We start from the raw sequence: 25,931 nt of genomic DNA, 5'->3' as shown, positions 1-25,931 counted from the left end.
TGAAATGCCCAACGAAGACGAATAAAACATATATAAGTCGCACCGGAGTAAAAGTCTCATTTTGGGGGAATATTTACTTAATCATATCCAACACATAGTACAGTCATCTTGAAAGGCAATTTAAAATAAAAATAAAAATACAATAGAGAACAACATGCTGAATAAGTGTACAGTATGATAATGTTACATGATGCATGAACAACGAAATGCGAACGTGGCCGGTATGTTAACGTAACATAGCTATTAAGAGTTATTCATATAACTACAGCATAAAGAACATGCCAACAAGTTTACCAAACCATCAGTGTCACTCCATAACACCAAAATAACATGTGAAATGATATAATAATTAGAGGTGGGAATCTTTGGGCACCTAACAATTCGAGTATGATTGCGATTCAGAGGCTACAATTCGATCATAAATCGATTATTGATGACCCCCCCAACCCCCGCTATTAGCTGCTAATGTTTTGTACATTAGTTACAAAAACTATAAAAATAAATAAATTAATTTTAAAAAAGCCTCGTAGGCTTAAATAAACGACTATTTCAGTATCAAGTTAACAGTTAAAAACAATAAATAATATACTCAAATCTCCATTCTGTATCAGCAGCTTTAAACTACATTCAATTAATTTGATGTTGTGAATCAACCGTTAAAGTTGTTAAAATTGCTCCTGTTATTCCATAATTTCCCTTTTGTCTACTTTCGACATGTGAAAGTTTTAAAACTATTTTAAAGATAGATTCAAGTCAATATTTTACCGATTTAGGAGTATTTTAGATAAAAAGTTAATTAGGTTCACTCGGAAGGTTCGCTACAACAGCCTTGCAGGGAAGTCTAATGCTTTAAGATGGCGGCCGTTTACTAACGCCTGCACCTAGCTTTCTCTACATGTGCTGCTATCGCCACCGAGTCTATTCTACATCTAGTCCTATATAAATATGATATCTACCTTAACATTATGTATTGTGGACGTACTTTGTAGCAGCTTTCGGCAGCAGTCAGGTATGTCGTTTTTTTTTATCTCGTGGCATGAGTTGAGCTAGAGCCGTGAGTTGAGCATTGGCATTACCCGAAGGGCCGGGTAATGACAAGCATGATGTTCTCGAATCTTCCACGGCCGAATCGCGAATAATCTAAGAATCGGAAATTTCCCACACTTCTAATAATAAGGTGTTAATAATTTCACAAATAAGTCGCTCCTGAGTATAAGTCGTACCCCCAGCCAAACGATGAAAAAAACTGCGACTTATAGTCAGAAAAATACGGTACTTGTTTCCCTCGTCTTGAAATTTAGGCAAGGCAAGGCAAATTTATTTATATAGCACAATTCAACACAAGGCAATTCAAAGTGCTTTACATCACATGAAGACCATAAAAATCACATTTAAATCAACACAACGTAAAAACCAAGACAAAAGATCGCATTTAATCACAGAATAAAAATAAATAAATAAAAATTAAATAAAAATAAAACAAAAACTACTACTAATAATAATCATTGAAATCAGCAATGGAGATAAGCACAAGAGGAATAGAAAGCAGCTAGATTGAAATATATAGACAGTTATGGATATGCAGTGCTAAACAAAAGCATTTTTAGCCCTGATTTAAAGGAGCTAACAGTTTGAGCATACTTCAGACGTTCGGGTAACTTGTTCCAGAGGTGAGGAGCATAATAACTAAATGCTGCCTCACCCTGCTTGGTTCTTGTTCTTGGAACATGCAGAAGACCGGTTCCAGACGACCTTAAGGGTCTAGATGTCTCATAGGAATCTAGCAAGTCTAGCATGTATTTTGGTCCAAGGCCATTAAGTGTTTTGTAGACGAGCAGTATTATTTTATAGTCTATCCTTTGACTCACTGGAAGCCAGTGTAGCGATTTCAAAACCGGTGTAATGTGGTCCAGCTTCCTTGTATTTGTGAGGACTCTGGCTGCAGCATTCTGTACTAGCTGCTGCTTCCTGACTGATTTTTTATCAAGACCTGTAAATATACCGTTGCAGTAGTCCAATCTGCTGAAAATGAATGCATGCATAAGTTTTTCCATGTCTTGTTGAATCAGAAGCCCCTTAATTCTGGTTATATTTTTTAGGTGGTAATAAGCAGATTTAGTGACGGACGTTAGATGGCTATCAAATTTTAGGTCTGAGTCAATAATTACGCCAAGGTTTCTGACTTGATTTGTAGCTGTAAGTGACATTGTGCTAAGTTGGCTGCTTATCTTTGACCTTTCCTTTTTTGGCCCAAAAATGATCACCTCTGTCTTCTTCACATTTAACTGGAGAAAATTCTGGCACATCCATTCATTGATTTGATGAATGCATTTACTCAGGGAGACTAAGGGACTTTAATCATGTGGGGACACAGAAATGTACAGTTGTGTGTCGTCTGCATAGGCGTGATAGGAGATGTCATACTGTTCCATTATCTGAGCTAACGGAAGCATATAGATGTTAAATAAGAGTGGTCCAAGAATTGACCCTTGAGGGACTCCACACGTGAATTTATACACTAGTGCTGCTAATTTATGGATTTTTGCAGGCTTATAAAATGTCTTTTGGTGTAAATATCCCATAATTCAGTGAATGTGGAAAACTGCGGCTTCTAGTCTAGAGCGATTTGTATGGCAACACATTCAATTTTCTTCTAAAATTTGGTGGGTGTTTTTTACAGCTTGAGAGGGGGGGTGGGAGCCTCTGGGTACCTCATAATGGCGTACCTCAAGCAACACGTCACTTCCGTTGATTAATGTTCATCACGTTAGCTAGCTACTGTTGCTAAGGGGGGACAAGCGACCGTATGTCCCCAATAGGAAATGAATGGAAATCGTGTACGAAGGAGATGTTTACAGAGCTAAACCTACCAATTCTCTCCAAAAATGATGTCCCTGGTGCCAAATTCACTGGCAAAGATGTGGAAGAACATAAAAATGTTCAGTTAAAGAGATGGCTTGAGTGTCGAGGGCTGAAAAAGACAAAAAAAAAACGAGCCGACCTTAGCATAGCCTTAGCTTTTTTATCGACACATTTTTCTTACGTGACTGATAATGACATTCTCCTATTTCAGCAAGCTATCCTTTAACAACAACCCTGTCTTTCTTATATATTATATCCTGTGGTTGTCCTACGTCTCTGACCGTTCTTGGGGGAAATTTATATTGTTAGTTTTGCATAACGATCGCAAATGCTACTCAGTGACATCCAACGAACACTTTTACTTCTGTCATTGATAACAAATCTTAATTCTATAATTTATTTACACTCCCCCCTTACTAAAGTTGTGTTTTTTTTTACAACAGAAAAGGTAACATTGGCAGTCAGATACCATTTTAATTCTTTTCAGGTCATTCATTGTCAGACAGAAGTAGCAAGGCACAACGTCACGCTAAAAACTAAGTTAAACATATCAAAATGGCTTACCTCTTTGTCCTCTGAATGACCATGCCAATGCAAGAAAATGTTCACTGCATAAATGTTTACTGCCGAGCTGGCGTTAAAAGTCCTCGCAAGATGATTCATTGTTCACATTTTTTTTCTGGTTTCTGGTTTCGGGAAACGTATGAAGAAAACATCCTTCCTCCTAAAAAGCAATGTGTGATCAGCATGTTCGTTTTTGAAAGATTACCGGAGAAAAGTAACAGAATTAGCATGGTTTCTATGCGAGGGCGGGTCTATAATGTCCCGCTTCTGCTTTACTTCCGCTTTACGATGCAACGTCACGGTCTAAAAATAGCATTCGCGCAGTACGCCATTGTTGGAATTTGACCTTTTAGCCATATTGCTGGAATCACACCAGAGAAACCGCCGGAACCCCGTGAGCCCAATTCAAACCACCCGGGCCGGCGCAAATCCAACAACCCGGCCAAAAGTCCAATCTCTGAGCGTTTAGTTTTAACCCCTTGTACTGACTCCATTTTAAAAGCTTGAAAAAGGTTTCGAAACACAAGTTGACAGCAATCAGACAGCAAGGGAAAAACAGCAAACAGAACCAGACGAAGAGGAAGGTTGTATTCAGGGTCACCAAATCAACAGGTCGATAAAAGATTCCGAGAAAAACGGCAATTAGTTAAACATTCAGTCTAGGGATGTCCCGATCCAGGTTTTTGCACTTCCGATCCGATACCGATATTGTTTTGCACTTCTGATCAGATACCGATACTGGCCGATAACGGCCTATTTGAGCATGTATTAAAGTTTAAAGTTATTTAGCCTCCTTACTTAGTTGTCAGACTCATGTTGAAAAGGGTTTTAATACTTTTGATAACAACTAGCCAGCTGAATTAGGCGAGTCTGAATAACAAACAATGGTTGGTAACAAGAAACTGACCTGTTCATTCAGTGATAAACACAAAACATTATAAATAACAAACAGAAATGGCATAGTCAGTAAAAACGTGCAAATAATATTGTCTTAAAAAAGCAAAACACACAAACAACCTCAGTGGAAAATAAACTATTAACTCAGCATCAGTTCTCTGCTCTTGAACAACTGTATCAAGCCTTTTAAAAAATCAGTGCAAATAATACTATTTTAAACCAAAAATGGCTTCTACTCCCCAATCTTCTCCACACTTTGTTGCTCCATCTCCATCTATTCTACACACTCCCTTCAGCTGTTTACCCTGGATGTAGTTCAAGCATCATGGGGAAATTTTTTTTTACAAAGACAAGCATTTCAAGATGCTCAGGTGACAGCTGACATTTTTACCGATAAACTTTAAATTTACATTGCAGTCATAATGTAGGAGATCCCACGGAGGTAAATTGGGAGACGGTAATGCTAGTGTGCTGAAGGTGTGCCGTAAATGTGGATCGGATTTTAGGGAAACCAAAGCAAAAACAGAAATGGATAATGTAAATCGGTGCGCTGGAAAACCCGGACCGGACTTTCAAAAAAAATGGATCGGGAGTCTGGATCACAAATTTTCCGTGTCGGCTGATCCAATACCGATGCACATTTTTTGCGCATATCGGCGGTTGATCCGATCCAAATATCGGATATGGACAACCTTAATTCAGTTTTTTAAAGGCTCTTGGGAGGTGCGCCGTGGTCCGGAAGTAGGGCGTGTTTGGGCGTTGTTTAGGGTTATTGTCTGTTGTGGATTGGCGTTACTGTTATCAGGGCAACAAGGGTTGAGGATTTTGCCAGCCTCAACGCCACACAAGTACTGAGTGTCCAGCGGGTTCTTCCGTTATTAGATGTTCCTTGTGGGAGGAGAGGATGTCCTTTCATTGTTCTGGACTGTCCGTTGTTGGTTACCAGAAGAGCTGATTGTGGAATTTGGTGGTCCAGATGTCTCGGCCATCCTCTGCTTGTCTTGCTCCGTCAGCGTCAATCGTTGGGCAATCGGAAGCGTTGGGCTTCCGTAGTCCACAGGCATCCTGTAGTTGTTATGCCCTTATCTGCCCGTTGTCTTGGTGCTGCAAATTCAAATAACTCCAAGTCCAAAACCTCACACTTCAAATATATTCAGTTTTTTTTTTTTTCTTAAACTATGAATTAAATGCTATTTACTTTGTATTGGGTGTGTTAGAGTAATACAAACAGTCAAACAGTAAATACAGGAAAAGATACTAATTCGTTCACGATACGAATTGCGAATACGGGAAAAGATACTAATTCCTTCACGATACGATTTGCGACACAAGGCTCACGATAACGATTATCTCACGATATGGTGAGACAAGAATTATCGATACATGGGTCAGGAAATCATTCTACGATATAATGCTGCAACGATTAATCTAAAATGATCGCGTTAACGGGCGGTAATTATTTTTTAAAATTAATCACGTTAAAATATTTGACGCAATTAACGCACATGCCCCGCTCAAACTGATTAAAATGACAGCACAGTGCAATATCCACATGTTACCTCTGTTTTTTGGAGTTTTGTCGCCCTCTGCTGACGCTTGGGTGCAACTGATTTTATGGGCTTCAGGACCCATGAGCATTGTGTAATTATTGACATCAACAATGGCGGGCTACTAGTTTATTTTTTGATTGAAAAGTTTACAAATTTTATTAAAACGAAAACATTAAGAGGGGTTTTAATATAAAATTTCTATAACTTGTACTAACATTTATCTTTTAAGAACTAAGTCTTTCTATCCATGGATCGCTTTAACAGAATTTTAATAATGTAAATGCCATCTTGTTGATTTATTGTTATAATAAACAAATACAGTACTTATGTACCATATGTTAAATGTATGTATCCATCTTGTGTCTTATCTTTCCATTCCAACAATAATTTACAGAAAAATATGGCATATTTTATTGATGGTTTGAAATGCGATTAATTACGATTAATTAATTTTTAAGCTGTAATTAACTTGATTAAAAATTTTAATCGTTTGACAGCCCTAGATTAATCAATTAACTCGAGTAATCAATGGTTATTTTGTGGCATTTATGGGTCACGTCCTGTTTGTTTTAAAGCATTTACAGGTTACCTCCTGTTGATTTTGAGTCAGTTCTTATTAATTTGGGGACATAATAGTGATAAACTCATTCCAATTCACAGCAGAAGAATTGTTTTTCCCTGTTTTTTTTTTTTTTTTCCTTGTTAAATCCGTTAAAGTATGAGCTCATCCGTCAAGAAAAGTGGGTCAGGGGGAAAAAAAAAAAAAATCAATTTCCATTGTTCATTTCGAGTGTGTCCACTGATGTTATCAGTGGGCGTGTGCGAGAGGAAAATGTCCACCTGTTATTGTGACATATGACCCCGGGAGGGATTGATAGATGGTGACCCCTAACTCACAAATGGAGGCCAACTTCTGCCTCCTCCGTACAGTTCTGCTTCCAGTGTTATCTCTTTTCATTAAAGCTTTAAAGATATCTAAGCCGAGTCGGGCATTGGAAACAGATGGCGCGGTTTATTGATCGCCGCCTCTTGCTGCTTCTCCACCGTTGCACTTTTGTGTCAGCCGCTTCACACACTCGCATACATGTGAAGTGTTTCATTAGTTGTATAAAGTCGCTGTCAAAATGCTAAACAGCTCGTTACGCAAGTTCCACCGAGCCAACCGGAGTTACTGTAGATTAACAAACAAAAAAAAAAAAACTTGAGGATTGACAATAACAAGAGGTGACATGATCAATGAACTTTAATGAGGGATAAAAAGGGTTTTTCCTTTGTGTGTGTGTGTGTGTGTGTGTGTGTGTGTGTGTGTGTGTGTGTGTGTGTGTGTGTGTGTGTGTAGTCCATCCTGCAGCGTTTTTGCCGCGCTTCTTTTAATTCCAAAGAGCGTCAGTGATAAAGAAAGAACCGCTCGGTACTTCAAGGTATTCCCGGAAGAAAAGTTTTCCCCTGATTTGGCAGACGGGTGAATTCCGTTTAATAACAAAAACAACCTATATTGTTAGTACTAAAGTTGTTCTGCAACTCAACAATCGCTATCACATTCATGCTAACCCATAATTAACCTACGCTGCTGACCAAAAGTATTGGCACCCCGTAAATGAATGGCTTCTGGTTTTTGAAATGTAAATAAACCAATCTATTGTGATTGAACAAAAAAATTGCAAGAACTGCATTAACCATCAGAGTGAAGTCTAACTGTAACTGTAGTCTTGAAACAAATCTGAATAAGGAAAAACATTGCAATAAAATAATGCAAACTGGTTAAACTTGAGAGTAGCTGAGCTCTGTCATGACAGAACATCGCTTCAATGATATCTGGCGCCATCTAGCGTCGTGAATGGGTATAATGTGTAGGCCGCGAATATAAGACGACCCCCACTTTTTCATTCTTATTTCAATGCAAAAAACACTGTCTTATATTCAGGTCTATACGGTAAATCATTATCAATTTTACACAAAACTCCAAAAATGTGAAGGACAAAAGTATTGGCACCCTTTGAAAACTCATGTGATTCTTCTCTAATTTGTGTAATTAACAGCACCTGTTACTTACCTATAGCACATAACAGGTGGTGGCGATAACTAAATCACAAGTGCATCCAGTTAAAATGGATTAAAGTTGACTCAACCTCTGTCCTGTGTCCTTGTGTGGACCACATTGAGCATGGAGAAGCGAAAGAAGACCAAAGAACTGTCTGAGGACTTGAGAAGCAAAATTGTGAGGAAGCATGTGCAATCTCAAGGCTACAAGTCCATCTCCAAAGACCTCAATGTCCCTGTGTCTACCGTGCGCAGTGTCACCAATAGGTGTAAAGCCCATGTCACTGTTGCTAACTTCCCTAGATGTGGACGGAAAAGAAAAATTGATGAGAGATTTCACCAAAAGATTGTGCGGCAGGTGGATAAAGAACCTCGACTAACATTCAAACAAGTTCAAGCTGTGCTGCAGTCCGAGGGTACAACAGTGTCAACCCGTACTATCCGTCAGCGTCTGAATGAAAAGGGACTCTATGGTAGGATACCCAGGAAGACCCCACTTCTGACCCAGAGACATAAAAAAGCCAGGCTGGAGTTTGCCAAAACTTACCTGAGAAAGCCAAAAACGTTTTGGAACAATGTTCTCTGGTCAAATGAGAGAAAGTAGAGCTTTTTGGGAAAATGCATCAACAAAGAGTTTACAGGGGAAAAAAACGAGGCCTTCAAAGAAAAGAAAGCGGTCCCCAAAGTCAAACATGGCAAAGGTTCCCTGATGTTCTGGGGTTGCTTTGCTGCCTCTGGCACTGAACTGCTTGACCGTGTTTATGGTATTGCAAAGTCTGAAGAATACCAACAAATTTTGCAGCATAATGTAGGGCCCAGTGTGAGAAAGCGGAGTCTCCCTCAGAGGTCACGGGTCTTCCAGCGGGACAATGACACAAAACACACTTCAAAAAGCGCTAGTAAATGGCTTGAGAAAAAGCACTGGAGACTTCTAAAGTGGCCAGCAATGAGTCCAGACCTGAATCCAATAGAACACCTGTGGAGAGATCTGAAAATGGCACCCTTCAAATCTCAGAGACCTGGAGCAGTTGGCCAGAGAAGAATGGACTAAAATTCCAGCAGAGCATTGTAAGAAACTCATTGATGGATACCGGAAGTGGTTGTTCGTAGTTATTTAGTCTGAAGGTTGTGCTACCAAGTATTAAGTTGAGGGTGCCAATACTTTTGTCTGGCCCATTTTTGGAGTCTTGTGTAAAATGTTAACTATTAAAAAAAAAAATTCATTCTCTTTTGTGCTTTTTCATTGCAAGCAAAATAAATGAAGATATTACTACCAAAGCATTTGTAATTGCAATCATTTTCTGGGAGAAAATGAGCATTATTTGACAGAATTGCAGGGGTGCCAATACTTTTGGCCAGCACTGTATGTATACTGTAAATACATATCTATCTATATATATATCTATATATACATATCAGAGGTTGCGTTAGACATTTTCGTTGTCTGTCATTTTGACTGACAGGGTCATAAAAATCCGGTCATAGTCTATTTTTACCAGTCATTTAAATTTTTAAAATGATAATGATGACATATTCAATAGTATTTAGTTTTCATTCATTTTTAATTAATATTGTAACGCTTGCTTGGCGGCGAAAAATTAGACACGGAAGTCGTGGTATTTTTCTCCCTTTTTACTCTGCTTACCGCCAACAACTCCGCCCCCAAAGAAAAGGAGGCAGCGATATACACCCCAATCACCAACGTCACACAATGATCTTAATTGTGGTTGTCAGCCCAAAATCTTCTAAATATATATTAAATGCATCTTACCAGATATAAAAAGACTACTACATAGTCTGTGGTGATCGTTTGGTGCCCAGATTTCTTGTCGAATTACAGCAGTCCATCTCGCTCTCATCTTCGGGTCTCTCAGAATACGGTAGAACTTCAAGTCTCTCCGTCTATCTTCTCTGTTACAGCAACCAACCGCCACACACGCCTTCACCATTTTGATTATTAATATTAACGAGCAGAAAAACACGCCGTAATAGGAGGCATGTACGTAGCGGTAATGTGTAAACATGACGAGCTGACACACAATATGGCGGCTCCGGTCAGGGGGGCGGAGTTGTGACGTCATGTGATTGGGGTCTATACACAGGCGGCAATCTTGTCCATCAATTGGATGACGCGCTGGCACACCGGGTGCACCAATAAGAACCTCGCGTTGATGTGTCAATAACGGTGCCGGCGCCACACCCCGGTGACGCTGCAATATTCTGACAGAATAGCCAACGACGTCATGCATTAAGAGAGACAATAGCTAATTAATAGGCTAACTCGCCACCCTGTGGTCTGGGGTGTGAATTGCAACCTGTCAAAATGACGGACAGACTTCAGTTTTTTCCGTCACCGTTTTAAAAAACCGGTCAACGACGGAAAATTTCCGGTTAACGCGACCCCTGATATATATATATATATATATATATATATATATATATATATATATATATATATGAATGTACATGTGATCCCTCGTTTTTCACGGTAATGGGTATCAGAACCCGCCTCAATAAGTGAAAAACTGCAAAGTAGCAAAAAAAACTATTTATTCAGCTTTAGCATTGGAAAGAGATACATATAAGACATGGTTTTTCACTTTTTTCCCCAAATATAGTTTTAAAAAATATATATATATAAGTGTATTCATTTATTGTAATAAATGGTTTTTAAGCACTTAAATATAATAATTATGATAAGTTGTAAACATGTTACTGTCGCACAGAATTATTTTTAAAAAAGAATAAAGTAGTCGCAAAATGCTTGTCTTTATTAAATGTTTCGTTGATTGAGTCCACTCAAATACACTCAAGCTGTTCACGTACACACAGAGTTGCCACAGCAACTGTTTAGGTTAAACGATGATTAACACATGCAACGCTTTGAAGTTGGTGTCCCTGGCAAGATCAAGCCCAAACATCTGTGATCATCATTAACTTTGATAAGCAACTCGTCTCGTCAGACGAAAACTGGCATCCACCATGTGATATTTTAGTTTTACGAGACACATTTTTAGCTCGTCGTCATGAAAAAAATTGTTCATTGACGAAATATTTTTGTTATCTTCATTGTTGACGAAAGCAACACTGCTTGCACGTATATAACCGTCAATAGCACTGAAACCTAATCATTCAGAGGATTATTGGAGCCGAGGCTTTTTTGTGAAAGACCGAGAGAGTTTGCAAGGCCGTTGAAAAAAAAGTAGCAAAAGAAGAAAAGGTCACCTACGAGGCCATGATAATTTTAATAGCGGAGGCTTTTTTGATGCGACCTCGCCAATGACTGCTGTTAAATGTGCCCACTGTGGCACATTTTTCACTTTTTCAGCACAGTGTGAGTCATAGCAAAAGTAGAAAAAGTACTTTCACACATCAGATGAATAATTTTTTTTTTTAAAACGATTGGCAAAAGATTTTCAACTTGTCAGCCTTGTCGGCAGATTTCATAACGTCCCATCACAACTCGGTTTGGGCTGCTTGAAGTGAACCAGTTTGGGAGCTTTTTTAATTTGATTGCAGGAGCGCATTAAGGTCAGGGTGCTCTCGGGAGCATAATGAAATTTGTCATCCCGCCGACGCGACCAGACACTTCTTTGCTCGTAATTTGCCCAAAGCCTATTGTTTCTGTTCATTCTGCATGGTTTACGTTAACACAGTCTCTGCTCTTATGCGATAACAGTACATAGAAACACTCATTTGATCACGAAAAAACAATGAGGAAATATAAAAAGAAGGAGTAGTCACTAGAGGTCAACCAATATGGATTTTTAAAGGCCGATACCGGTATCTAAAAAAATTTCAGCCGATTTCCAGTATCTGAAGCCGATTTTGTAAGCCAATATTTGAGGCCGATATACTTTACTTTTAAAGCACATAGATAATGAAAGGTAATTTGTAAAGTAGGCCTACAAGCAGTACTGAACGGGCCCACACTGTAGGGTAGTGGCAAATCGTCCCCCTCTCATCATCTCGTGAGAACCTACCAAGCTCGAAACTCTCCTCTTTTTTTGGGGATCAGAAATACATTCACACACCTAGGAGAAAAAAACCCTATTGAAGAGGGTCCTACAAAAAAGGAGGCGCTACTGAACAGTCCAGCCACGTCCTTATTCAAAACCAAAATGAATCTTTTAATTGGGCCAATTCGACCAAGTGTGCCAAATTTCGTGGCTCTATAAGCTGCCTAAGTGCCTGAAGAAATCTACTTCCTTTTAATGGCGAACAAAGGGTTGTCACGGCAACAGACAGAGACATGTGGACATGGGCCTTAAAAATATGTAGTATCGTAACTACAATGACCAACCTGAAAAGAACTGCACATGTATTACTAAAATGAGTGACTTTCTGTTGTCACAAGTTGATGCAAATGACCCCTACGGGACCCTTTAGGGTATGACTCTCAACAAGCGTGGAAAGTTTGGTGCAGATATGTTGTATATCTGCCAAGTTATGACTGTTCAAAATTGTTGGTGAGTCAACATGGTGACGGTGTTTTTCACTTCCCTGCTTCAATGAAACCTCAATATTTTTCATCAGGCACCTGACCACATGTCTTAAGGCTCTCCTGATTCAGGTTTGAGGTCAATTGATTTTTTTCCCTTGGAGGAGGAGCCTGTCTAGTTAAAAGGGCGTTTCCTGTTTCCAGCAAGGGGCGCCAGGCCTAAAGGAAAATATTTCAGTGCAGTCTTGTTCAGACTGGGATACTTTACATACATGCCAGATATGAAAAATATTGATCCTTGGATCAGGGAGTTATTAGTCATTTGCTGAATTTGCCGTTTTGTCCCCCCCACAAAAGGCCAATTTTGGCACCCCGCCCAAGCCAGGCCCGTGAATGGAAACTCACCATTTTAATGACTTTTATCTCATATGTCTCATGAACAGTCTCACCAATTTTAAGGAGGATCCTACAAACTCCCTTGGTGCCAAGGTCTCAAATGTGCACCCTTTAAATCAATAAAAATGTCCCATTTAATCCAAAATACCCAATTTACTGTTGGGTTTGGAATATGGGTGCAATAGACCTTTTGGAGCAGTTTTGCACAACGTATCGACTCCCCAAATTTCACCGCTCTGCATTGAAAAAATCTAATAGAAGAGTGCTTTTTGAAAAATTCAAGAGGGCGCTACTGAGCCATTTTGTTTCGTTTTGTTTTTGGTCGCAAAATTTACGCCAAGCTGTTTGTGCAAATTTTGGTTAGTTTTGGAGCATGTAAAGGCCTCCAAATTGGCCATTTTCATTTGCCCTGAAAAAAGAATACCGCAATAATAATAATAGTAATCATCCTTTGCATTACAATAGCGCTCTCGCGCCAGTTGGTGCTCAGGCCCTAAAGATTGCTTAGCGTGGAAAAACTCCTTCACCATAGCGACGAGAATGCCACCTGTGGACGTGCAGTTTAGGGCTGCAGCTATCGATTTTTTAGTAGTCGATTAATCGATGAAGTAGTTAGTTCCAATAATCGAGTAATCGGATAAGGAACATAAAAAATTAAAATACCTGAGCTGAGCCTCAAATGGTATACAAACATAAATAAATAAATGTGGCTCTAAGTACAACAAAAGAAAAATTGGCTAACTCACATAGCAAAAGTCCGCTAGCTTAAATGCTATAAAATGCTATCTTTTTTTTTTTTTTTTTTTTTTTAATGCTCTTTACAAATGGTTTAAACACATATTCCCACAGAAAGGGCTAAATATACCTATAAACTCAATTACGAATGCATTAAAAAAACATTAGCTCAAACAAAATTTAGCTTACGTTGGTTTTAACAGGGAGCAGCTGGATTCAGCCATGTGGAATGAGTTATGTTATATTCACTGTCACCACTAGAGGGCAGTGTATCTGCCCAAAGCAATAAAACTAAATGCAAACTATCAAAACAAACCATTACACCGCTACTTTATTTAAAGAAATACTCGAAGCAGCAAGATTTAATTTGAATCTTTTTTTCTAATTGAATCACTCGAGTTAATCGGTTAATCATTGCAACTCTAGTGGAGTTACTGTAGCTGTCCCAAACAATTTTTTTCCCATACTAAGCTATCGGCTATCTTTGCGATTAGACGATTAGTGTTAACGATTAATATTTTTTAATAATCCAATGATTAGTATTTGGGTTTGCTGTTATTAATTCACAAAACATTTCTGAACATTTAGATTGAGTGCTTAAGAGGTCACCCGCCATGCTAATGCTAACGCGAATGCTACGCTAACGCTACAAGTTACATTTAGAGTGCAATGATTACTCTGTAAACACCTTGAAAGGCTAAAGCCACCTTGCATATTCTCTCATGCAAGATGGTGTTGGAAGCACTCTTTCAGGTCCTCCGTGTGTTCGTTTTCAATTCAGGTGAGACGGCTAGACTGGATTGTTAAATAAAGACTGGAGGCAAGAGCTCAATACTGCGCATTTTTAATTTCAGAAATGTCTGGTTGTATTCAATGACAGAACAAAAGCTGTGTAGAGAAATGCAAACTGAACAGAGAGCTCGGCGTTGCTTATATGCTGTACGGATAAGGAGGTGTGTCTGTTTGGTGATTAATTCATCTTGCAAAATAGGTCATGAGCCTTGCTGGTTGGCGGTTAAAAGTCCATGATTATCTGAGGCAAAACTAACTGTCAGCTGTTTTCTGTGAAAAACAACTCCATTTATGGACATGATTGTATTAGGCGAGATGTATACTGACTTCAATGGCTACACTACGAGTGATAAACTCATTCCAATTCACAGCAGACAGATGAAAAGAGCTTGTTTTTCTGATTATTCCTTGTATCATCAAACATTGTAAAATAATTTCCTGACCCATGGATCGATAATTACCATATTGTGAAATCATTATGATCGTGAGCCTTGTCTTACAAATTGTATCGTATCGTGAGGTATCCATAGGTTCCGGACCCTACTTCCGACACTTCACCGTTGTCGTATAAATAATAAAAAGTCCAAATGTTAACAAAATGTCCCCTCTCATCAATCACATCCTGAAGAAAACAGCCTGAAAATAACAGACTGTCTGCCTTCTGGAGCTCCACATCACCGCCAATGACCTTTTGGGGGGGGTCTTGCCGTGAACTTGGCACTCGCTATTTTTAGAGCAAAAACAAAGTACAGCAGGATGTCGCTCACATGCTCTCTTGCGCCCTTAAAGTCACAGAAAGCATTTTTCCCCCGTATTGTAAGTGTTGCGATTTAATAAGAGACTCCTTATGATTTTTAGAGATAAAAAGGTGAACTTTGTATGATGAAATATGACTGTTTATTGTGTGTCCACCCTCTCGCACGCAGTTCGTGGAGACCATCAGCAGTAAGCAGACCGAGCTGGACACCTTCATCGCCGAGGGCTACAAGACGGCCTTGTCCGAAGAGCGTCGGAGGTACTGCTTCCTGGTGGATCGCCAGTGTGCCGTGGCCAAAAACAGCAGCGCCTACCATGGCAAGGTAGACATTCCACACTTGAACTCAGCTGTACATTTTCATTAAATGTGCACCAATCAGCCTGCCGATCGATCGGGATTCGATTTCGGTAGTTCTGAAGAATCGGTCAATCACTAAAAATACAGCGGTATGAAAAAGATCTGTACCTTTTGTAATGTCTCACATTTCCGCATAAAATCACCATCAACTTGGATCTGATCTTTGTTAAAATCACACAGATGGAAAAAACAGTGTCTGCTTTAACCTAAAACCACCCAAAAATTTATAGGTTTTCATTAGAGATGTCCCGATCGATCAGCATCCCGATCGATCCGGTCCGATCACGTCATTTTCAAAGTATCGGAATCGGCAAAAAAATATCGGACGTGCCTTTTTTTAATATATATATATTTTTTTATTAAATCGTTTTCTAATTGTATTTAACGTTACAGACAATATGTTACACTCATCCACAGTCTTTAGTTTAGGCTTAAGGTAGTGTTATCAAATTTATCCCTTTAACGGCGGTAAATTTTTTTTTTTTTTTTAATTCATCACGTTAAAATATTTAACGCAATTAACGCATGCGCTGCACGACCCACTCACGCATTGTCGCGTTCAATCTATAATGGCGCCGTTTTACCTATATCTAGAGCTAAAAGGCGGCGTAAAATGAGTAAAGTGAATTTTGGCAGGCTTTGGAGCCTTTTTTTAATTGGTTAAAGCCTTACAATCCCTCTCCCTACGATTAGAAATATCGTGGGAAGCAATGAGGGGAAGAAAGGTAGTAATTGATCTTTTTCTTAACACCCTGTTATTTCCCAACGCAGAGAAGATATATCAATTGGTACCACTACGCACAGTCATGGTTGAACTTCCCATCATGCATTTGGGCAGAACAGTTAAATGGCTACAGTATCATTTACTGAAAGCTCAACAAATACACTACATGGCAATATTTAGTCACAATATACAAAGTCAAATTTATCCTTTAAGAATTACAAGTCTTTCTATCCGTGGATCCTCTCACAGAAAGAATGTTGATAATGTAAATGCCATCTTGAGGATTTATTGTCATAATAAACAAATACAGTACTTATATTCTGTTTGTTGAATGTATATATTTGTCCGAGTTTTATTAATTTTTTCTTAATGCATTGCCAAAATGCATATGATCGGGAAAAATTATCGGGAATGATTGGAATTGAATCGGGAGCAAAAAAAAACAAAGCAGTCGGATCGGGAAATATCAGCATCGGCAGATACTCAAACTAAAACGATCGGGATCGGTTCGGGAGCAAAAAAACATGATCGGAACAACCCTAGTTTTCATATTTCAATGAGGATAGTATGCAAACAATAACGGGGGGGTTAGTAAGTGAACCATCACATCAGGATGAATCTTGGCCTATTCTTCTCTACAAAACTTCTGTAGTTCAGTCAGATTGCTGGGATGTCTCGCTGTGTTTAGGTCATGCCACAGCATCTCAATAGGGTTCAAGTCTGGCCTTTGACTTGGCCACTCCAGAAACCATTCCGAAGTTTATTTACTTCTGTGTTTTGGAGCTGGATCATTGTCTTGTTGAAGCATCCATCCTTTTTTTTTAGCTTCAACTGCAACTGTCTGACAGACCGCCTCAGGTTTTCCTGCAAAATATCTGAATAAACTTTTGAATTCATTCTTCCATTAATGATTACAAGTTGTCCATGCCCTGAGGTAGCAAAACAGCCCCAAATCATGATGCTCCCTCCACCATGCTTCAAAGTGGGAATGAGGTGTTGATGTTGTTCCAGTTTTCTACCACACATGACGTTGTGTATAGCTCCCAACCAATTCAACTTTGGTTTCAATAGTCCAAAAAGTATTTTGCCAAAAAGTCTGCGGAGTGTCCAAGTGCCTTTTTGCAAACATTAAACGAGCAACAATGTTTTTTGTTTTTTTTTCAGAAAGCAGTGGCTTTTTCCGTGGAGTCCTCCCATGAACACAATTCTTAGCGATAGTTTTACACATAGCTGATGTGTGCACATAGATATTGGACTGTGCCAGTGATTTCTGTAAGTCTTTAGCAGACATTCTAGGGTTCTTTTTTACCTCCCTGAGTATTCTGCGCTGAACTCTTGGCATCATGTTTGGATGGGCACGCCTTGTGAGAGAAGCAACGGTGCCAAACTCTCTCCATTTGTAGACAACTTCTCTGACTGTCGATTGATGCACATCCAAACCTTTAGAGATGGTTTTGTATCCTTTCCCATTTTTATACAAATCAACAATCCTTGATTGCAGGTCTTCAGACAGCTGTTTTGACCGAGCCATAATGTACATTAGATAATGCTTCTCATCAAGACAGTTCTTACCAGGTGTGTGTTTTATTGTGGGCAGGGCAGCTTTAAACTACCCATCAGTGATTGGGCACACACCTGACTTCAATTGTTTGGTAAAAATCTGTTTCAATTGCTCTTTAAGTCTCCTTTGGCAGAGGGTTCACTTACTTATTTTCCTCCTTCTGTCAATGTTTGCATGCTATCCTCATTAAAATAAGAAAACCTATAAATGTTTGGGTGGTTTAAGGTAAAGCACTGTTTTTTCATCTGTGTGATTTTGACAAAGATCAGATCATATTTGATGGTGATTTTATGCTGAAATATGTGTGAAATGTGTGTTCTTAGTATAATGTCAGGGACTTAACTGGGCCCACGGCATGTATGAAAGCAGGCGGGCAGGCGGTGAATTCCCGGGTCACGGTGCGAAGGCTGATTACCTAAATATCATGACGGGCCGATCGTCATTTCCTCTTTCTTCACAGTAAGACGAAAAGCGGTAAACAAACATCGCAATTATCACCATGGCAAACTGGAAAGATGGCAGATTAAACTGAAAAAAATGACAAAATTAAAATTGCTACTGGATCTTAGAGCCAAGGAATAAACAGTCCATCATCCATATTTTGAAATATCTGGTTTATTTTATTGCCGATGCCGACCAAAAATGTCATGTCGGTGTTATAAATTTCCTGTCCCCGCCCAGAGCGCGCCGAGTTGCCAACACGAGACAAGTCTGAAAGTGTCCAACCTGTATAATTCCCTGTACATTTCCCCATGTCTGGCAGCCACGACACGGGTAAATCCCACGTCACATTGCAGTCTGAAACGGGCATTTTTTTTTTTTTTTTTGCATGACATTAACACCTCTCAGAATTTTTGGTAAGCATAATATCTTATTTTGTTCTTTATTATTATTATTATTGTATTAATATGGCATATAATACATGTTTTTGGATAGTTATTTTGAGATTTAGGGAGTATTTGGGGGTGCCTGAAGGGTTGACTTGCGCGGAGATTCAGGTTACGTCACTAGCGTAGGAACAGATCTCGTTTGTAACCCAGGGACTACCTGTATTCAAATTTAACATGTTTTAACTGTGAGATTTTGACTTTTTGAAAAAATCCCAATATTCAATTAGTCTGTGGCTATTGATGCTAAATAAGCAATGTTGAGCCCGTCCTCTGTGTTTGCATTCAGTACAGCGCTTGCTATCGAAGCGTGTCGGTAAATGTCTAATTAAAAGTCACGTTAGCTTTAAGTGCTCATCGGGGCCTCTTCGTTTTAAAAGGCATTACGACTGTAGACAACGTCTGTGTCGTAAATCCACCTTTAAGCATCACGGACCTGGGCGGCACAGATACAAATCATAGCCGTGGAGCCCCGTTTTTCCACAACAGAACTGAAAGTCCAGGTCTTGAATAGAGATGTGACAAAATCTTGAAATTGTGATTGTTTGTATCCAAAAAGAAGAATCGATATATTTATCGTGATTTCGGACTACAAGCCGCTACTTTTGTCTTTCATTTTGAATTAGGGCTGCAGCTATCGAATATTTTAGTAATCGAGTAATCGACTGAAAATTCTATCGAGTAATCGGATAAAACATTTTTTTTTTCTAGGTAAAGAGCAATAATAAATATACATGAGAAAAAAGACATTTAATCCAATATTGAACCATTTTCAGTCAATCAATGTCTTTATTTTCAATGTACATTGTTGAAAACAGCCAACAATTGCATCTAAGATGTGACTAGAAAAAAAAAATCACTGCTTTCACTCCAAAAACTTCTAGATCTTATTTAAAAAAACATATTTCTTACCTAAAAATGTAATTACGCATGATCACACACATCACTTGAAAGCTACGTGTTTTTCCCACGTGTTTCTATTTAATTTCCATTGGTGTCAAGCTATTTTTAAGTTTCAGTTAAGTTTTAAGTTAGTCTAAACTGTAAATACTGGTAGGATTTTGAGTTTTTGCAGTGTTCAAAACAAATGTATGATACCTGCGGTATTGGAGCATATTTATTCAGTAATGACTACTGAGCTAAAACTGACAGTTAGCTTTATTATGTTTTAATTTTACACCCTCATCACTCTACAGCGCAGTGTTTTTACAGATTAAATACAGCCTGTATGTAAGTCACGTTAGCCACGCATCGACAGTGGTCATAATCAATAGAAACCTAGCCCTCTGAAGGGCTAACATTACGTTAGCGAGTGACAGTAACGTTATATTTATTAGCGCCTAGAAGTCTACTGCTTAAAGATGGCGGCTGTTTGCTAACGCGGCCGAGTCTGGCATTTTGCATCTAGTCTTAAATGCATGTGATATCTATGAGACGCATCGGACACTACCTGCTACCAAACTAGCATCATGAGGGTGTAGTTTTTAGCAACGTCGGCGTAGTTTGTAGCGGCTGTCGGCTGCGGTAAGTTTTTTTGTTTTGTTTGTTTTTTTATTGCTTCTTCCTCTATGCACGTGATGTCAGCGCGTTGTCCCGCATTAAAAGTAGTCCGGGCAAAACGTGATGCTTAGAGCTAGCAAAATTAAACGATTCCTCGAGGTGAATAAAATTACTCGGATCAGTTTTTAAACTCGAGTTACTCGAGTTGCTCGAGTATTCGTTTCAGCTCTATTTTGAATCCGGCGGCTTATAGTCCAGTGCGGCTTATTTCTTGATTTATTTTGTTAATAGGTAACACTTTATTTGATAGCGGCGTCATAAGACTGTTATAATAATGACACGAAACTATCATGGGCATCACTGAATGCTTATGACAGATGTCATTAAATGTCATCCAGAAAATTATGTCACCAACTCCATTTATGTCCAGTTCGGATCTTTTACATCCATTCAAAAGTGAGATAAGTTGCCGGATACCACTAAATAACATCTGTTATAAGCATTCATTAATGCTCATGACAGTGTCATGTCATAATTATGATTGTCTAATGACAGTTTTATGGTGCCACCTTCAAAAAAAAAAGTGTGACCAAATATCATAACTTGCAATTAATGAAACAAATGGAACAGTAACTGAAGCAATAATTAGCACAAAACATACATGATTGTTATTTACATATGTAGCGCTGCAATGCATTCTGGGAAGCACGTTGTACAACAACAGTGTCGACATCAGGTGGCAGCAGAGGTTGACTCTCTCCACCAAGGGAGCAGTGACGGCCAAATGAAGCTTCTTGAAGCAATGAAGCCAATTGATGGTGGTTCATTTGGTCTTATGACAGTCATATGATGCCGCTGTCAAACCAAGGGTTTATCGGTTAATAGCTTTTGGTGTAAATATCCCATAATAGAGTGAGGACAGCTACGGCTTATAGTCCAGTGCGGCTTATCTATGAACAAATGTCGTTTTCGTGTCAAATTTGGTGGGTGGCAGCTTATGGTTTGGTGTGCCTTATAGTGCCAAAATTTCTGTATGATACAGTGCCCTCCATAATTATTGGTACCCCTGCTTAAGATGTGTTTTTTAGCTTCTAATATATTTTTTTAATTCAAATAATATGGGACCTTAATGGGGAAAAAAAGAGAAAAATCCAACCTGCAATACAAGCGCATTTATTCAGTGGTGAAAAAATCCCACATAAAGAAATAATTATTTGACATCAAATAATCTGTGTCACAATTATTAGCACCCCGGGTGTTAATACTTTGTACAACCCCTTTTTTGCCAACAAAACAAGGTCTGGGGACTGAGATGGCCATGGGAGGAGCTTGATTTTGTGTCTGGTGAACAATTTCTGTGTCGATTTGGCCATATGTTTAGGGTCATTGTCTTGCTGAAAGACCCAGTGACGACCCATCTTCTGCTTTCGCACCAAAGCACACGGTCCCAGGCTTCAAATGGGAGCGTGTGCTTTGGTCACATGAGACCAAGATTGAGCTTTTTGGCAACAAACACTCTAAGTGGGTCTGGCGTGCCACGAAAGATGCGCATGCTGAAAAGCACCTCATACCCACTGTGAACTATGGGGGTGGGTCAGTGATGCTGTGGGGCTGTTTCGCTTCCAAAGGCCCTGGGAACCTTGTTAGGGTGCATGGCATCATGAATGCTTTGAAATACCAGGACATTTTATATCAAAATCTGTTGCCCTCTGCCCGAAAGCTGAAGAAGGGTCGTCACCGGGTCTTTCAGCAAGACAATTATTACCTTTCTTCCCCACATTGCTTTCCACGATTTTTCTAATCGTTGAGATAGGGATTGTAAGGCTTAACCCAGTTAAAAAAAGGCTTTGCTCCTGGTGCTGCGTCACCAGTAGGTGGATGGCGAGATAGTGTAAAGCGCTTTGAGCGCCTTGAAAGGTGGAAAAGCGCTATATAAGTATAACACCATTTACCATTCAAGGCTGCCAAAATTCTCTCTACTCATTTTACTTTGCTTTTTAGCTCTATGTATATGTAATACGGTGCCATTATAGATTGAACGCGACAACGCGTGAGTGGGTAGTTCAGCGCATGCGTTAATTGCGTTAAATATTTTAATGTTATTACTGCCGTTGACGCGATAATTTTGACAGCCCTACTTTAAGCCAAAACTAAAGACTCTGGATGAGTGTAAGACATTTTGTCTGTAACGTTAAATACAATTAGAAAACGATTTAGTTAAAAAAGAAATTATATGTGTGTATGTGTATATATATATATATATATATATATATATTAAAAAAGGCATGTCCGATATTTTTTGCCGATTCCGATACTTTGAAAATGACGTGACATAACTCGGTCAAAAATTCCTTTCTGGCAATGCTCGCATCAGCTTTCCCCATTCAGTTTGCTGTAATCAATGTTTCTGTCATATAATCAATATATTTTGTTGGAAAACATTTTTTTCTCTGGAAAACAAATTTAGGATCATGATACTGTATGTGTTGTTCGTTAAATTAGCTGACAATGTCACGAAAATGTAATCGCTTTTGTCATTTGTATTTCAAATCAATTTAGCACTAAATACTACCGGTAACCTGATTGAGAAAAACGGATGCAATTTCGTAATTGAGAAGTACAAAAATACCTTTAATTAGTTGTAGAAATCTAGACAACATTCAATAGGTGACAAATTGTTGCCCAGTTTATCGATTAGTTGTCGATTAATTGTTGTACCTCTACCCCAAGTGAACTAATTGCCTGGCATTGGTTGCCACTGAGGGTGCTAGACGCCCAATCTGTTTGGAGTGGGAGGGTTGGCAGCGAATGAACGAATGATGTTCATTCGCCCAATCTGTTTGGAGTGGGAGGGTTGGCAGCGAATGAACGAATGATGTTCATTCGCTGCCAACCCTCCCACTTCAAACAGATTGGGCGTCTACAAGTAATAAACTCATTCCAATTCACAGCAGAAGGTTGAAAAAGCACGTTTTTCTGTTTATTAGTTGTTTTGAAGAAGGATTCATAAAGGCTCAACATTAACATATCTTGAAAATCCAATCTTTTTCACTCTTTTCCAATCCTCGGAAAATGACTTGACAACAAGCAGAGCATCTTAGTGTGATGCATTGTTCACTTCTTATAGACAGAACTAACTTGATTGAGCTTCTGAATCCAAACGGCAAACCTACACATGAAAACGAGCGAGCGTTGTGCACACGTGACCGAGAGAAAACCTTGGTAAAGACTGCAGTCACTGAAATAAATACTTGGTGCAGAAAGGTTTCTCCTTCCCGTGCATCCTTGACCCTTTGCACGCGTATAAAAGCAGCCCGCGTGGGCCAAAGGCGGCCCACGCTAACAGCTCACATCTTTGCGAAACATTTGATTTTTTTTTTTTTCACGCATTATTACCGCTCCCTCCTCGTGTTAATTTGTCCTCCTTCCTCTGTCATTGCACGCTCATACAAAAGCACACCGGGCACCCTTAGGGAGGTTTGCTTTCTTTCAGGTCGTCCTACGCACACACCCACGTCCTGATTAATGACTAGACTTCACGTTGATGCGGCACAAACACACAAGTACGCACAATGCCGGTCTAGTGGCATCTTCTCGTCCGACGGTTAACACCCACCAGCAATCACTGGAGATGTCTGCATAAAAAAACGAGGGGTGAGAACCTCTGGGCAACTCACGATACGATTTGCGATACAAGGCTCATATGGAGATAGAATAGTGTAGGGTGACCAAATGTCCGCTTTTGCCCGGACAAGTCCTACTTTCACGTAGTGTCCTCGTGGTCCGGGCGGGTTTTATAAATTCATAAAAATGTCGGGTTTTTATGATTTTTCACGGGACCAATTTGAAGAGAATCCCTCCGACCGCTGGGTGGCAGCAGTTGACATGGCTCCTAGTAGTAGGGGGGGAAGGAGTAATTCTTCTTGTTTTTGTTGCCAGTTTACCCCTATCATGAGGCATTACCGCCATCTATTGGGTTGCGATTTGGCCACAATGCCTGTTTTTTTTTTTTTTTTTTTTAAATGATAAATACGTATATAATAGCAACTGTTGACTTCTGTCAGAGCTTTCACTGTAAAATCCCATTTGGTGTCGCATCGGCGCGCTGCCGATGATTGTAAACTTTTATAGCAAAGTTTGACTTTTGCCTCAGCTAGCTATCAGTAAGCTAAACCGCGCTAGGCATTATGGGAAACGTAGTTTTGAACTGCTACGTTTGGAAACATGCTGATTAAATAGTTTGTCAGTTCATTTCGGTTTTTGTTTGTGTGCAATCTAGAACATTGAATGAGAACATCAATTGAATGGGAATAACATTTTGTCAAGGACTATTGTCGTGATAGTAATTTATAAAAATGTTTAATTGGCACATAGCCTACTGTGTGTATTGACTGGACTACATTTCTATGGGTCTGCATTATATATATATATATATATTTTTTTTTTCAAACTGCATTTTTCCATCCAGAGTGAGGAGGCACACTTTAAATATATTAAAGTGATATAGGCATCTTTGAGTGAACTTCGAGTAAAATTCAAGTATCTTGAGGCCAGGCTGAGGCTGGGCTGAGTGTCCTCTTTTTTAGAAATCAAAATATGGTCACCCTAGAATAGTGCCAAAAGAAGTGAGGATGTAAAATGAAAATTATTCCTGTAAAATGACCAATTTTAACTAAAAAAAACCACTTGCATTTCCAAAGTTTGCGTTGTAAAATAAACATGAAAAAAAAATTCTTGTTGTTGTTGAAAAAAAAGCTGTTTTTTTCTGTTTGCAAGTATTTTTTTTTTTTTGTTCTACAGGTGTTTTTTCTTCACTACGGGTTAAAAATTACCAATTACAAGTGCACAAGTTTTGTCACATTCCTGTCGAGTTTTATGAGCCAAAAAAGATACTCGTAACCTAGTTTTAAAATTAAAAAAAAAATACCTGTAAAATGACTAATTTTAACTTGTAAAACAAAAACAAAAAAATGATTCCCAAATTTTGCTTTGTGAAATAAACATGAAAAAAAAACAATGTAAAAAAATTTCTACAAGTGTTTTTTTTTCTCATTTACAAGTGACTTTTTTGTTCTACGGGTGTTTTTTTCTTTGCTACAGGTATTTTAGTATCAAGTTAACAGTTAAAAACAGTAAATAAATACTCATCGACCGTTAAAGTTGTTAAAATTGCTCCCGTTATTCCATAATTTCCCTTCTGTCTACTTTCGACATGTGAGTTTTAAAACGATTTCATCATTTAAAGATCGATTCAAGTCAAGATTTTGCCGATTGAGGGGTATTTTAGTAGATAAAAAGTCATTAGGTTCGCTACAACAGAGCCTTCTAGAGAAGTCTACTGCTTTAAGATGGCGACTGTTTACTGGCGCCAGCAAGTCTTTCATTTCACACCTAGTTCTTTGTACATGTTCTTACGGCGCCGCCGTCTGTCATTGCACATCTAGTTCTACATACAAGTATATGTGATATCTACCATAGCCGTATGTTGCCGTATGTTTTTAGCAACTAGCAACTGGGCGCTGTTTGTAGCGGCTGTCGGCCGCAGTCGGGTATTGTTTTTTTTTTTTAATCTTACGGCATGGGTTGAACATGATATTTACTATCGGTCCGTTCCTCATTGTGTCCCGAAGACCGCGCTGACTGTTTTATTTACACTTTACCTGGTATAATTCAATAATCGTATTTAGGATGTTTGTGAATCGTTCTCGAATCTTCCATGGCCGAATCGCGAATAATCTAAGAATCGGAAATTTCGCATGCCTCTAATATTAAGCGGCAGGTAATAATAACTGGCTAATTTATCTGTGTAAGTTCTTGCACGGATAAGGGCAAGATTTTATTTATTTAATTTTTTTAATTTTAACGTGC

The 25,931-nt window shown here is 39.0% G+C and overlaps 1 protein-coding gene across 6 annotated transcripts in view; it reads left to right on the top strand.

The window, feature by feature from the left end:
• baiap2a (BAR/IMD domain containing adaptor protein 2a) overlaps window positions 1-25,931 on the top strand; it is a 200,922-nt gene that overhangs the window by 154,269 nt on the left and 20,722 nt on the right. For all 6 annotated transcript variants that reach the window (XM_057817139.1, XM_057817137.1, XM_057817136.1 and 3 more), the window contains exon 8: window positions 15,204-15,356. In XM_057817139.1, the coding sequence (XP_057673122.1) occupies window positions 15,204-15,356 (153 nt within the window). The remainder of the gene's footprint in view (window positions 1-15,203; window positions 15,357-25,931) is intronic.

Source organism: Corythoichthys intestinalis, chromosome 16 (genome assembly GCF_030265065.1).
Source record: "Corythoichthys intestinalis isolate RoL2023-P3 chromosome 16, ASM3026506v1, whole genome shotgun sequence".
Lineage (NCBI taxonomy): Eukaryota > Metazoa > Chordata > Actinopteri > Syngnathiformes > Syngnathidae > Corythoichthys > Corythoichthys intestinalis.
This window is presented reverse-complemented; position numbering and strand designations above follow the sequence as displayed.